The sequence below is a fragment of the Dunckerocampus dactyliophorus genome, chromosome 4 (genome assembly GCF_027744805.1).
Source record: "Dunckerocampus dactyliophorus isolate RoL2022-P2 chromosome 4, RoL_Ddac_1.1, whole genome shotgun sequence".
Taxonomy (NCBI): Eukaryota; Metazoa; Chordata; class Actinopteri; order Syngnathiformes; family Syngnathidae; genus Dunckerocampus; species Dunckerocampus dactyliophorus.
The window spans coordinates 20,602,587-20,616,228 of NC_072822.1; the positions used below are offsets into that span (position 1 = coordinate 20,602,587).

At 39.1% G+C, this 13,642-nt stretch overlaps 1 protein-coding gene across 3 annotated transcripts in view; it reads left to right on the forward strand.

Annotated features, from left to right (window-relative positions):
* The window catches only part of si:dkeyp-14d3.1 (transmembrane protein 132C), a 191,348-nt gene that overhangs the window by 129,952 nt on the left and 47,754 nt on the right, over positions 1–13,642 (forward strand). For all 3 annotated transcript variants that reach the window (XM_054774339.1, XM_054774340.1, XM_054774341.1), the window contains one exon: positions 2,143–2,329. In XM_054774339.1, coding sequence (XP_054630314.1) covers positions 2,143–2,329 — 187 coding nt within the window. The remainder of the gene's footprint in view (positions 1–2,142; positions 2,330–13,642) is intronic.

Below are 13,642 nucleotides of genomic sequence, written 5' to 3' on the forward strand. Positions count from 1 at the left end.
AAAAAAAGAACCTCACATCTCATTACCGGAGCTAACAAGTGACGCTGGGAACCTTGAGTGGAGGAGGGATTGCAAGGTTTATAGCAGGGGTCACAAAAGACCCCACAACAACATCTAAAGAACTGCAGGCCTCACTTGCCTCAGTTAAGGCCAGTGTTCATGACTTCACTATGAGAAAGACACTGGGCAGAGACACAAGACTAAAACCACTGCTGAACAAAAAGAACATTAAGGCTCATCTCCATTTTTCCAGAAAACATCTTGATGATCCCCATTGGGAAAATACTCTGTGGTCTGACGAGACAAAAGTTGAACTTTTTGGAAGGTGTGTGTCCCATTACATTGGCATTTCCGCATTTCGTAAAAAGAACCTTATACTAACAGTAAAATATGGTGGTCGTAGTGTGATGGTCTGGGTCTGTTTTGCTGCTTCAAGACCTGTAAGACTTGCTGTGATAAATGGAACCAGTAATTTTGCGGTCTGCCAAAAATTCCTGAAGGAGAATGTCCAATAATAACACTCTTTTCTCTATAAATTTGGTGGATGCAACTTATATTCAGGTGCATTTAACAGCCCGGAATTGACAGTTATAAAGTATATCATAATTTTATATTGTGTAGTTTACAATATGGTCTTCAGTTTGTGTTTATGCAGTATGCATGTTCTGGATAAAGTAGGCCATTCGGGACCGACATGGGCTTACAGGTTTATGTCCTGATATTGCTGTATTTTTTGTCTGGCAAACCACCTGGCTTTTTCTGGTCTGCAAGCCGAAATCATCATTTGTCACTTCTGCAGCACCGTGGAGCAGTTACATAAGACAGTGATGTTGCACAATCAACTCTCTAATCCCTATGCTGTTATGACACAAGTTACTTGCATATAATTTTAATTATTTACACACTTCTTGTTATATATGAAATATTGTTTTTCGTGTTCTGCTACATAACAGATCTTGCACAATAAACTCTATGAGAATCATGTGAAATTAGTGTTAGACCTATGTGAATATACAAGAACAAAACATTTTCTATTATTTATCATTTTCCTGTTTTAAGCCTTGATCTATAATTTACACCGTTACAAAGTACATTTGCACTGTTGTCTTTCCAAGATGTTCCAAATATATATTTCCTCTCTTCATGACAATAACATTTTCTTTGCCTGACACAGAAGGAGAGCCAAAAGTATTTTTTTTTATTTATTTTTACTTCTTGGTTGTTTTTATTTGCATTTTATTAAAGATAAAAATAAAACAGGTTTTGGAGACAATTTTGCACCCAAAAAGTCAATATGCTCGCTCTACTCCAAGTCAACCATCCATTTGTATTCACATGTATTTATAGAAGCCAACTTTCACATCAACTCAAAAGACTTCTTGAGTGTTTTATAATGCCCATTGGAATTGCACTGATATGCATATTTGTATTAAAACAGTTTCATACTTCTTAATTATGGGCCGAACTACTGCAGGACAAACCGTGGGCAGATTTTTTCTGAATCCTTGTCACAGTTTGCCATTTTGTAGACCAGTAAATGACATGTATGAATTAGATCAGCCAATTGACACACGTGGCTAAAAGCACTTGTGCCATCCTCTCTGATCTTTAAAAATCTTTAAAGCTGACCTTTCCTGTCCCGGGGCAATAGTTTTACTATCAGACTATGTCTTATTTCAAGGTGGTTGTTGGTGCTACTGAAGCACACTGTGTATTTACGCTCCATTATGGCAACAAGGGCACTAGTGATGGTGACAAGCTTCAGCATCAGCGTCACAGTCAAGGTGACGGCACGTAAAGATCACTGAGGAGCAGCCCCCTAATTTCCATAATTAGTCAGGGGTGTGGGAGAAGCAGGATATAGATATGATATAATTCTACAAAGCAGAACAGTGTCCTGAAAGTTAAACACAAAGGGACTTGACATTTTGAAGAATCTCTCTTGGTCAAATTTAATAGATTGCAGCCACAGAAACATGAAACATTCATCAGCTGCTACTGTTTGTCATCATTAGGGCAGACTGTGGGTTGAACAATCTCAGTGTTAGTGTACACTCTCACGCTCACATTTTAGCTCATCATTTGCATCAAACAATCTGCTTCATCGTTAACTGGCACCATCTCTTTTCTGCACTCTTCTAGGGCTGACATGGGAGTACAGAGGGTGCTGCAGGTGGATATGAAAATGGAAAGTTTCCCAGAGCTGCTGGGAAGCCGCTGGATGGCGTGGCAGGTGGAGTACCCGGCCAGCCGCTCTGCCACACAGGAGGCTGACACAGAGATCCGATTGGCACAAGAGGATGTGGCAGGCATCGTGCCCTTGGCTATGGTGAGTGACCATGGGCACATGACAGAGACACACACAAATCCTGTGGAACCGTAAAATTGAATGGTTCAATAAACTTTTCAAGAAAAATAATCAAGTCGAAAGTCACACAAAAATACAAAACCCCAACCACCATCAATAAGTATATAATATGTACATGGGTACTTAGTGTTTACCTATGTACATATACAAATATAAAATGTTATTAAGCATTGTCTGTACAATTTCCATGCATCAATTTAATTATGGCAAAAGTACATCTCCTGCAAGAGGTTATTTCTAATTCCAAAATTCTGAAACTGATCAAACTCGACCACCATTGTGGAAGACAACGTGTTTGTCCACACTACATGAATGCATGTCTTTGCTCTCCATGAGAAAAATCTGACGGTATACATCTAAAAGATCTATACAAACCTAGATAGAATACTCTATAAATATATATTTAAATACATATATTAACAGTGGTGTGAAAAATGTTGGGGTGGTAGTGTGATGGTCTGGGGCTGTTTTGATGCTTCAGGACCTGGAAGGCTTGCTATGGCTGAAGTCTCTCGGTCTAGTCTTATAAATGAAATACTAACATGCTTTGGGCAAACAATATATTGTATTACAGTATTATAGTGGCAAGTACCCAGACATAATAGAGATTGTTTTCTCTGACAAATACAATGTGAGGACAGAGCAATAGGGTAAGCTTGTGCTACGAGAGTGTGCTTTGGAGCAAGACTGGAAGAGATCTGCTTTGGGTCCCAACAGGCCTCTGATGGGGTCTGGGGTGGCTCTCGCCTGAGGGTAAGCCTGAAGCTTTGTCTCCCTCAGCAGGGTAAAGCAGGCCCTTTTGCGTAGATGAACGATAGAAGCTCGCATGGCAAGTCTTTGTTGCATCACTGCAGCTTTGCTGAACGATCAAGGGACGTGTAGCTTCTGATTTATTGTAGATGTGGAGCATTCAGGTGAAAAATGAGCAGCATCGACCGTATGTAGGCAAAGACATCAGCGCTGATTACTACAACAAAGATTCTTTAGTTTCTATTTCTGATCGGCATACTACAGACCTGACTGCAGTGTCGTTGTTATTCTCTAAGTAGTGTCTATTGCTGTAAAAAATAATAGACGCCTGTGGGTGGCAGTTCTTGGATGCAGAAGAACGTGACACATCCACTACTGATGCATTCTCAGGATAATTGAAACCACGTGTTCAATGTTGTATTGTTCGGCTTCCTTCTCGCATCCTTTCATGTCACCGATGTATCAGATTCTTGCTTGCCTAGCTCTCATCTAGGAATATAGAGTATGCACTCATACTTGCTTCTCACAAAAACAGCCATGATTATTTGAATGATTTTTCAGCAAAGGCTCTGTTTGAGGTTGGAAGTGGAATTAAGCGAGACTTACTGCTCAAGGACATACAGAAACATGTTCTGTAGGGCTTTAGGCGACCATTGTGCAAGAACATACTGTAGACACAGAACTGATTCCACTGTTGCTTCTGTAAAAGGATTTCCTTCAATGATAACAGTGTCTCAAATATATACTCATCCATCAATTCCGACAGTGTCAGCTTTTTCACTCTTATTATTCTGCTCATTGTACATTGAGGAGGGGCTTTATGGCTTACTATAAATCATGCAGGTTTTTATCACCGTGGCAAAATCCGTCTTAGTTACTTGATATTACAAACAATTTGCTAAACCTAGCTAAATCAATTAGGTGCAGCATAATCTGGGCACCGATCTCCATGAAGATGAATAGTGCTTTGTGTGTATTATAACAGATGATGCATGTGCATGTACAGAAACGTTTGATATTCCCTTTGCCTACTTTCATTTGGATCCAAGTGCTTGTTATTGCCTCCAATATTGTTACCGCTGGTGCTGTCATTGATCTATATCCCCAGCTGGATTCTCTACATTTTCCAACAAAAACCAGCACATAGTGCAGATTTATCAAGCAATATTTTTTGTGTAATCTGATATTACCATATATACTTTAGAGATAAATTGTACTGGATTTAGGTTGTCATAATACCAGAATCAGTTGTCAATACTAATACCTGTGAATTTAGATTCTCGATACTTATTCGATACCATGATAAAAATAAAAAAAACAACAGAACCAATGTATTTTTAAATTCACTACTTTATTGAAAACTGTTTGAAATGGTCAAGTATTAAGATCACTGTGCTTCCAACATCTTTTTGTACAGAATTTAAATTGTAGTACCAGCTGCCAAGAGGTAACTACGGTATCCATTCACAAAACAACAGCAGTGGCCTTTAGTCTTCCAGTATAAGCCATCTCATCTCATCTCAAGCCATTTTACTAGGCTTTTAGTAAGTCATATAGTCGGGGCAACGTGACACAAGTAAAAACAAACTGAAACTTCCTCACCTTGAATTCATTAAATAACTCAAAGTGCCTGTCTTTCAGGTGTTTCGCACAGTTCAAGTGTTTCCTCCTTTGGTTTGAAAACTTCGGAGGCACCGTTTGCATGTCAGTTTTTATGAATTTATAATTGCACCGCATACTTTACAAAAAACAAGCCCAAAGTGATGTACTTTACTAAAAGGTGCTATAAGGTACGTCCTTCTCCAATACCGCTATTTGTTACCTCGATTTGTATGAGCATGACACCACAATAGTGGTGTTTACAGGCACAGTCAAGGCTCGTTAGGGCTGTGTATTTACACTTCATGTGTAACTTGACACAAAATGCCACCACTACAGTGAATAACAATAACAACCGCAGGCGATCTCACAACAAATGTCCACCAAGGTGGCCCAGTTCCCTCAACTGCTAATGCAAACTTTACTAAGGACCTACACACAGGAGGTCCTCTGCTTACGAACAAGTTTGACTCCTACAACTGCAATGTAAGTCGAGTTTTAGTGTAAGTCGGAACCTATACCTAAATTAATAATTAAGTCACTCACACTGGACACAGGACATACGAAGGACAAGAGCTTATTGGGAGGAGGAAGTCTCATTACTAAGACCACTACACTGCTTAATTATCACTGTCCATTTCATAGCAGCAAATCCTTTCACATGTTCAACGATGCCGTCTTTATCCTCCAAGATGGTTGCAGTGTGTGAGCCTCTTGGACCGTATGAGTTTGCCTGACGCCTGGAAGACATAATGAAGGTTAAAGTTAAAAAGTTAACTAAGAAGAACAAAAGTGACGTTCTTCCGCTGTGTAGCGGCACGGCTACGTATTACTCCATTAACTTATTCTTTCACCTACACGTTCTAGTTCTAGTTCTAGTTCACTCTACTGATAATTTATCATTTATAGGAGTGCTTACTTCAAACATGATTGCAGCTTGTTGAAGCTCTTGCAGAGTATGGGGTAGGAGTATGTCTCTCCACATGTTGGGTATCCATTTTAGTATCAGGAAAAGTAGATGTAAGAAAAAAGATGATTAAAAAAGATGTGTAAAAACCTTGATGGTGCTTCACACTGGTACACTTATGATTGCTTAGGCCAGTGAGGAAATTCTGGTGGTATTGTTGAACAGCTCAGCCAAAGCAGACAAACATGATCGAACACTTACAGTGCTGCTGTAAGGCCCTGCTTCTTGTATTTAGTTTGCTGTATGGTTTATTTATTTTTTAAAAAAAGTTTAATTTCAAACCAGTTCTGCTTTGTTGAAAGAATAAAGCCGCCCCCCAAATAAAGGAAAAAAAAATAATGCATGCAAAGTGTTATTGTCTATGCTACCTCAGGCTTTTCTTAATAACATTTGTGTGAATTTATTCATTGGTGAATGAAGACATTTGTGTTCATTTTTAATCGATACATTCAAAAACCTTTTACATTACATTAAAAATCATTTGATGTGATGTAAAGCATATGATTTGCCTTTTGTTCTTCATATTTCATCCCTTTGAAATGATCTGCACCGGCACTGTATATTTTTTCCATTTTCTTTCCCTGTTGCTCACTTTCTCAAGTTTCAAGTGTTTTGTTGGCACTTGAACTCACCAAGGTGCATGGCATTTCTATCCACCCTGCAATAGTAAGACAAAACACAAATACTTCTACATGCTGATACAGTCAGATCTCATTAACTCTCGCTGTTTCCCTCTGTCCCCTTTTATTCCTTCTCTGTCCGTCAGTCCTGCATACACACACACAGCTGCGTAAGGCTTCTGCAATCTGCATGCACCAATATGAGAGAGGCACACAAGCGAGAAAAGGGAAGACTGAATTAGATTACTTGGGATCACTGTGGCATGAAAAGCCCACGGATAAGTTCCACTCCCTCCCCTTGCTACACTCCTCGCTGATAGAAAAAAGGAAGTAAGTTAATGTAAGAGCAGTGTCGTCAACCAGCCTCAAACACACACACAAGCACACACACACCCACTAAAATATCTGCCTCTACCTTCTCTCCACTGAAGGCAGAACAAAGCCAGAAATTGGAATAGAAAACAGAAACCTGCACCTAGAAGTAAAGTGATTGGAATAGAATAATGATGCATAGCAGGGGTGTGGTGTATTAAATGTGACTAGCCAGCGCATATGATAATCAGATGTTCAGTGATGCTGAGGTTTATTTTTCATAGGATGTGCTGACTATACGCAAATAGAAAGAACTACAATACAAGTAGTATAGCAGACCTCCACCAAGGTTGAAAGCAGATTTCTTTGTCTTTGTCGTGAGTTACGCCATCAGCAGTATGCAACCTGACAAGAACAAGGCAGTAGAGGAAGCTAACTCTAAACTACTGGTATAACATAATTTTGTCGTAACGCATATATGAACATAACCGATAAGATACAGTAGATAGATACTTTATTAATCTCCAAGTGAAATTCAAATTTCCAGCAGCTCTGTAAAAATGACATCCATCAATTTTCTATGCCGCTTATTATGTCGTGGGTATGCTGGGAATTGGGCAAGAGGCGGGGTACACCCTGGACTGGTCAGCTACCAATCACAGGGCACATCTAGACAAACAACCATTCACACTCACATTCATACCTATGGACAATTTGGAGTTGCCAATTCACCTAACATGCATGTTTTTGGAATGTGGGAGGAAGAAAACCCACACATGCAAACTCTACACAGAACCCAAGCGGAGATTCGAACCCAATTCGAACCCGATCTCCTGACTGTGTGGCCAACATACTAACCACTCAGCCACCGTGTGGCCTGCAAAAATAATAAATAATAAATTCAAATAACAATAAGCATGTGTCAATAATGTGTGATGTACAGAAGGATCACATAAGGCGATGGGACTGTATTAGTTTTAATTCTGGGTCTCAGGGAACTCTTCCATATGACTAAAACCACTAAAGATGCATGGAGAATGCTGGATGATTAATTTTAGTTTTAATTTCTTCTTTCTTTCTTTCCATGTGGCCCAATTTGAATATGGTTTATGGCAATATAACAAGAAAAAAAGCACATTGAGTTGGTTGTCCTCATGTCACCTTTTTTTGCCTTTTTCAAATGTGGATAAATACAGTGTCAAGGAAGAAAACCACATATACACTGTCAATGCGAGTCATTGCAATGTACCAACACCCACAGTAAAATCAAAATAACAGCAAATGCGTAGTAACTTAACTGGCGGATCGCGATCTGAGTCCGTAACAGGACGCCGTCCTATGCGGCCCTGGACCTATAGTCAAGAAATGATTTAAGTATTTTAAGTTTTGAAAAGACGGTGGTCTAGTGGTTAGCATGTTGGCCACACAGTCACAGTCAGGAGATCGGGAAGACCTGGGTTCAAATCTCTGTTGGGCATTTCTGTGTGGTGTTTGCATGTTCTCCCCGTGCGTGCGTGGGTTTCCTCCGGTTTTCTCCCACATTCCAAAAACATGCACGTTAGGTTAATTGTCTCAGTTAATTGACTCTAAATTGTCCATAGGTGTGAATGGTTGTTTGTCTATATGTACCCTGCGATTGGCTGGCGAGCAGTCCAGGGTGTACCCCGCCTGACGCTAGAAGTCAACTGGGATAGGCTCCAGCATACCCCCGCGGCCCTAATGAGGAGAAGCGGTATAGAAAATGGATGGATGGAAGTTTTGAAAGGGTGCTTCTATTTTGCACAGCTCTATTATGTTAATGGTTTATCGGATCAGGAAATCCACTGATCATGTGAGCATGTGAGTGTAGACATCCCACGTGATACTGCTTTGCCAATCTAATCTATGCATTCCAGGCCCTAAAAATTGTGACACTAAATACAGACACAGATGAAAGAAGAGAGAGGCAAAGTGAGTGACACGGAAGAACGAGTGAGAGATGGGGGAAAGGAGAGTGAGAGGACAGAGAGACAAGTGAGCGATACGGGGAAATAAACGATACACAGTGAGAGGTATGGCGAAAGAAGACAGAGAGATGAGTGAGCAGGAAGCAAAAGACAGATAAAAACACATGGCGTTCTCCAAGAAGAGAAAAGTACACAGCAAAAATAAAAATTTAAACCCGGACATGGACAGACTTATTTATGTTACGTCATCTCTCTGGAAGCACATAAACAGTATGCCTCATATGATCACAGTCCCTGGCACTCATAAAAAGTGACAATGTGAAACACCGCAATGAGACAAAGCACAACGTTTTTGACCAAACATTCCCACTCAAGTCTGAACTGAGGTCACAAGTAGTTTCAGAGCCCAATATGAACTATCCACCCCAATCCTGACCCATGTATTCACTGCCCAACAGCTTCTAAAGACCATTCCAATCCAGGTTTAAAATCCCTAAAGCTGGACAGTCAGTTGTTGATTACATGCAGACAACTACAAGGCTACTTCAATTTATAGCACACTAAATAATAATGCAAGTTAAACATTATGATATTCCGGACCTTCTGTGCCAGAGTGTAGTTGTTACATGCACTTTCAGCGCATTCACATGCAAGTTTCAGGCGTTCAGCAAATGCACACAATGACATCGAATGAGTGGATAGAAAGTAAACATAAATAGAATCAGATATAGGGCCTAAACCTGAATTGAGCTGCATTGTAAATCCTGCCTACTGCATTATGATGAGACTACTATTGGCACTGTGGTGTGGTGGGAACAGTTACGTCGTGACTCAGACAGCAGATATTGAAAATAGACTTCTCGCAGAGAAATCTGTTGTGTAGATTTTTACATAATCCTGCAAACTGAAAAACAGCAGATTTAAAACAACACCTCATGTCGCTGTGCTTGCTCACTTATGGCATTTGTAATAAGCACAGAATGAGGAACATTGTGCTTTTTAAAATTCTTTCGTCATTTCTAGTAATTATATGACTTGTTTTTCCCAGATCACATCTAATCTGCAGATTCTTTGTGGCAAGCTTTAGATATTGATTAGGCATCCAACTGCAATAGAGTGCTATTGACATCCTGCCACGGTCCTCTCTCAGCACCAGAGGAAATCATGCTTGATATTCAGTTGTTTTAACTTCTTGTTTAATCTTGGAAAATGATCTTGCTCGTTGAAAGTAGGCAAGCAGCAGCAGACTGAGGGGTTTGATTCCAAGTGGAATCAATAGTGTTAAGTCACTTTCCATGGTATGTCATGGCAATCCTTTGAGGAAACGTCCTCATAAAACAACCAGTTCATTTTTTGGGATTGTTTTGCAAAAAGTGGAACATTCACAGTCACAAAATCACAGAGGTTGGCAATCAATCAAGGTTGCACAGGAAAGGAACACTTGAGCGAAGAGAAGCAAGACTGCTGGTGTTTCCAGAGCTAATGGTGAGGGAGAAACAACAGATTCTTCAGTCTTTTTTAATCAAGTTGAGAGCAGGGACTTCACAAAATTCGCTGAAGGCATCTGTTGACACAACAGTTCTGTGATTTTATTCGATGAGGTGCTTTTATACCCGATTAGCACTAATTAGTCTAATAAGCTACACAGTCTTTTGTCATAATTGAGAAGCTGATGTAATTAAAGAATGGGTTTTGACCTGGTATAATCTCATCAAATGCATGAAGACCCATTACTGACCGTATCGCCAAAGACTGTAATGTAGTAACGCTAATGACAATTGGTTTATATTGAGGTTTCACAGTATTTACGGTTTGGCTTGTCTAATTCATGATGCCTTGTAAATGTCAGCTTCCTTTCTGGAAGTGATTGTTATAGCAACATAGTTTATAGCATTTCCCCCACCAAGAGACACCTCTGGGACAGCAGCAAACAACATTTTGAAAGATGAACTTTAAGAGAGCCTTCTGCGTGCTGTCACAAACCCACCTGCACTGGGAGAAGTCGAAACACAGCTCACCACTTTGTCACCAATTTAAAATCATGAAGCAGGAGTCTGCAAACAATAGCAGAAAATCTAAAGTGTACCAAGTTTTGTGAGCATCTCATCCAAGTAAACACCTTAAAACTATTTTTGTTGATTGTATGACTGCATACAGCCCCTTTTTTAAAAGTTTTTTTTTTTGTTTCTTATTCTTTCCACTCAATAAACAGATGAATTACCTCTCTGGGCACCTTTTGTCCCTATGTGTTGCTGCCTTCCATTATACTCGAAAGAGCTGTGTTTTTAGGCCATCTAAAGATGAATCTTAAAGGCAGTAATTGGATGTCTGAGCGGATTCCTCTGCACAGTAGGAGGCTGGTCCATTATCTTTTGCCATTGTGGAGTAATACAGTCCTGTCCAGCCTGCCCTCATCATCATTACCCATGCTGTGGAAGTGTGATGATGGAGAGAGAGCATTGGGACAGGGCATACATCATATCTATACACATTCGTCTTCCTTTTTCCAGCCCAGGCACCAAACTGTGCCCTCTCTTGCTCAAGCCTAGCATGCATGAAGATGAGGAGGAGTCAAAGCAGCAGTTAGTGCTCACCAGCGGCTTCCAATGTATGCTTCAACAATACATCATGACCACAGCCACTACTGCATTCATATGATAAAGTCATCCATCAACACCCACCGATGAATGTCTCATTTTAGTCTTCAATTCCATTCGCTCTGCAATGCACAGCTTGTCTGCACAGGCAAGTGGAATTGTGAGCATCATCTATCAAACACATAGCTAGACATGCAAACATAAATGTATACAGCAGGTATTGCTGAAGAAATGCAGCATAGAAAATGGCATGCATTGTGATTTTTTTTCCTTTTTTTTACTGCACTCCTTGCTTCTCAGTCTAATAACCTCAACCTTTACGGTTCATTAGTAGCAAACGTATGCTGTTTTAGAAGGGCGAAGAAGAATAGGTTTTAAAATGGTGTGAGTCATACAGTTTCCAACAATCAGAGGCTGACAGATGGACACCCGAGCATGCAGTCCATTAGCTTTCAAGCAGTCAAGCTTAGAGCTGCTAATGCAGTGGTAGGTTTAATTAATGCATAAGTGGTGAAATAATGTGACAACAACACACACTTGAACATAGTCCTACAGTCCATGTTCACACTACTTGAAGCTCAACAGTTAATGTTCCTGTGCTTTTATGTTATTGCTGCTTGACATCGTAACAATTGAGAAAAGTATCGTATTAACTTTTTTACACCCAACTAAATACAGCAAAACCTCAAAAACTAAAATTACACTGCAATTTGATTACAAATATTTACACTCAGAAGCAGGGCCGCCTCTTCTTACAACCACAACACGTGCTGTGCTCAGGGCCCCACAATCCTGTTTACATGAACTCTCGAATGTGATTTTGCGTGTTAAATTATTGTGGTCATTGTGTAGTGTTGTGGGTAGAGGAAGAGGAAGCTACTGTACATGCTAAGAGCGATCACTCCAGAAGCCGTCGGTCTAACTGGTGATGTAATTTTCCTCAGTGCTGTTTCCATAACGTTTCAATGTGTGTTTAAATGGCATCTGCTTTGGTCCTTGTGGTTGTGGTGCTAATCAGAGGCATAGAAAAAAATGCCTCGGTGGTGCATTGCTTTAACTATTTCAATACAAACTTTCTGCTCCGTACTGAATTATGTTTAATTGCTGGATTACGTGTCAATGACATCTAGATTGTTGCATATGGTTTTGATGTGCGATAACACTGATTTAGTTGCGGATTCAATACTGAATAAAATTCAGGCTGGTATTGGCAATACCGATCCAATATCGATGCAAATTCACCTAATGTGTCTGGTAAATTTGAAAAAGTAGTGTATTTCATATCATAGCATAAAGAATACAAGACATGTATTTAATTTATTATGAATTTAAATAAGTGATCAATGTTTTTTAAAAAATCAATAATTGTATTTATTTGTTCATTTTAAACCCTGAATTATATTGAGGTACGGGGTTGATTTCAAATATAGCCAAGCTAATGTACGTCAGAAAAAACAGGACAAAATCATATAAAATATGTGAAAGTGGTATTTTAAATAACACAAAAATAAAATAAGTAAATTAAACAATTTAAATAAATGATTCATTATTAAGAGCTACCATAAGAATGAAAACTTTATTTACAATTCACACATGGCTCAGTTTCAGCCAACAAAGGTTTCAGATATTTCAGTATCGATCCGCACATCACTAGTATATGAACATTTCATTCTTACTTTACTAAAATAAAATATGATTAAGGATGTTGGTTGTGAATGTTTTTCTCACATACTTTGTGTTATCAACCGTGTTATTGTTTCGTGTACTTATCACTGGCTTACAAAATACACGCGTAGAATTTTGAGACTATTTTAATTCAAATTGTGACTATAAAAGTGAAATTTTGGTGTTAAAATACGACTGTTTTATACGTTTCTACCCACCAGGAAGCATTCATGGTACATATTAAAAGTGTCTTCTTCGAGAGCATACTGACACTTACTAAACAGGTAGGTTTTTATTGTATTCATATTATGTATAATTTATTGATTTCAGACCCGACCGTGATAAGTGAATCTCTGCAAAGTAGAATTACTTATTTATAAGTGGAATATTTTCATAGATAGAGCATAGACAACCTGTTTATGACCTTCTAAATACATTTTACATACAATTACAATTACATGCAATGTAACATTATTAGAGCTCTCTAGACATGAAATAACACCCCTATAGTCACCTTTATACTTCTATTACCCAATATAGTAGATATAATAAAATAAGACATAATATAGACTCACAATTGTTAGCATTGGCGAAGTTCCTTGTTGTTGTTGTTCCAGTTTCTGGACAGTTCTTCCTGCAGTGGCTATCGTCTCATTCTTGTAACATAATGTAACCTTATTGACACCTATTGTCAGTGTAGAATACAGTAATCCCTCATTTAGCGCAGTTAATTGGTTCCAGACCCGACTGTGATAAGTGAATTTCCGCAAAGTAGGATTCTTTCTGTATAAATGGAATATTTTCATAGTTATGACAAA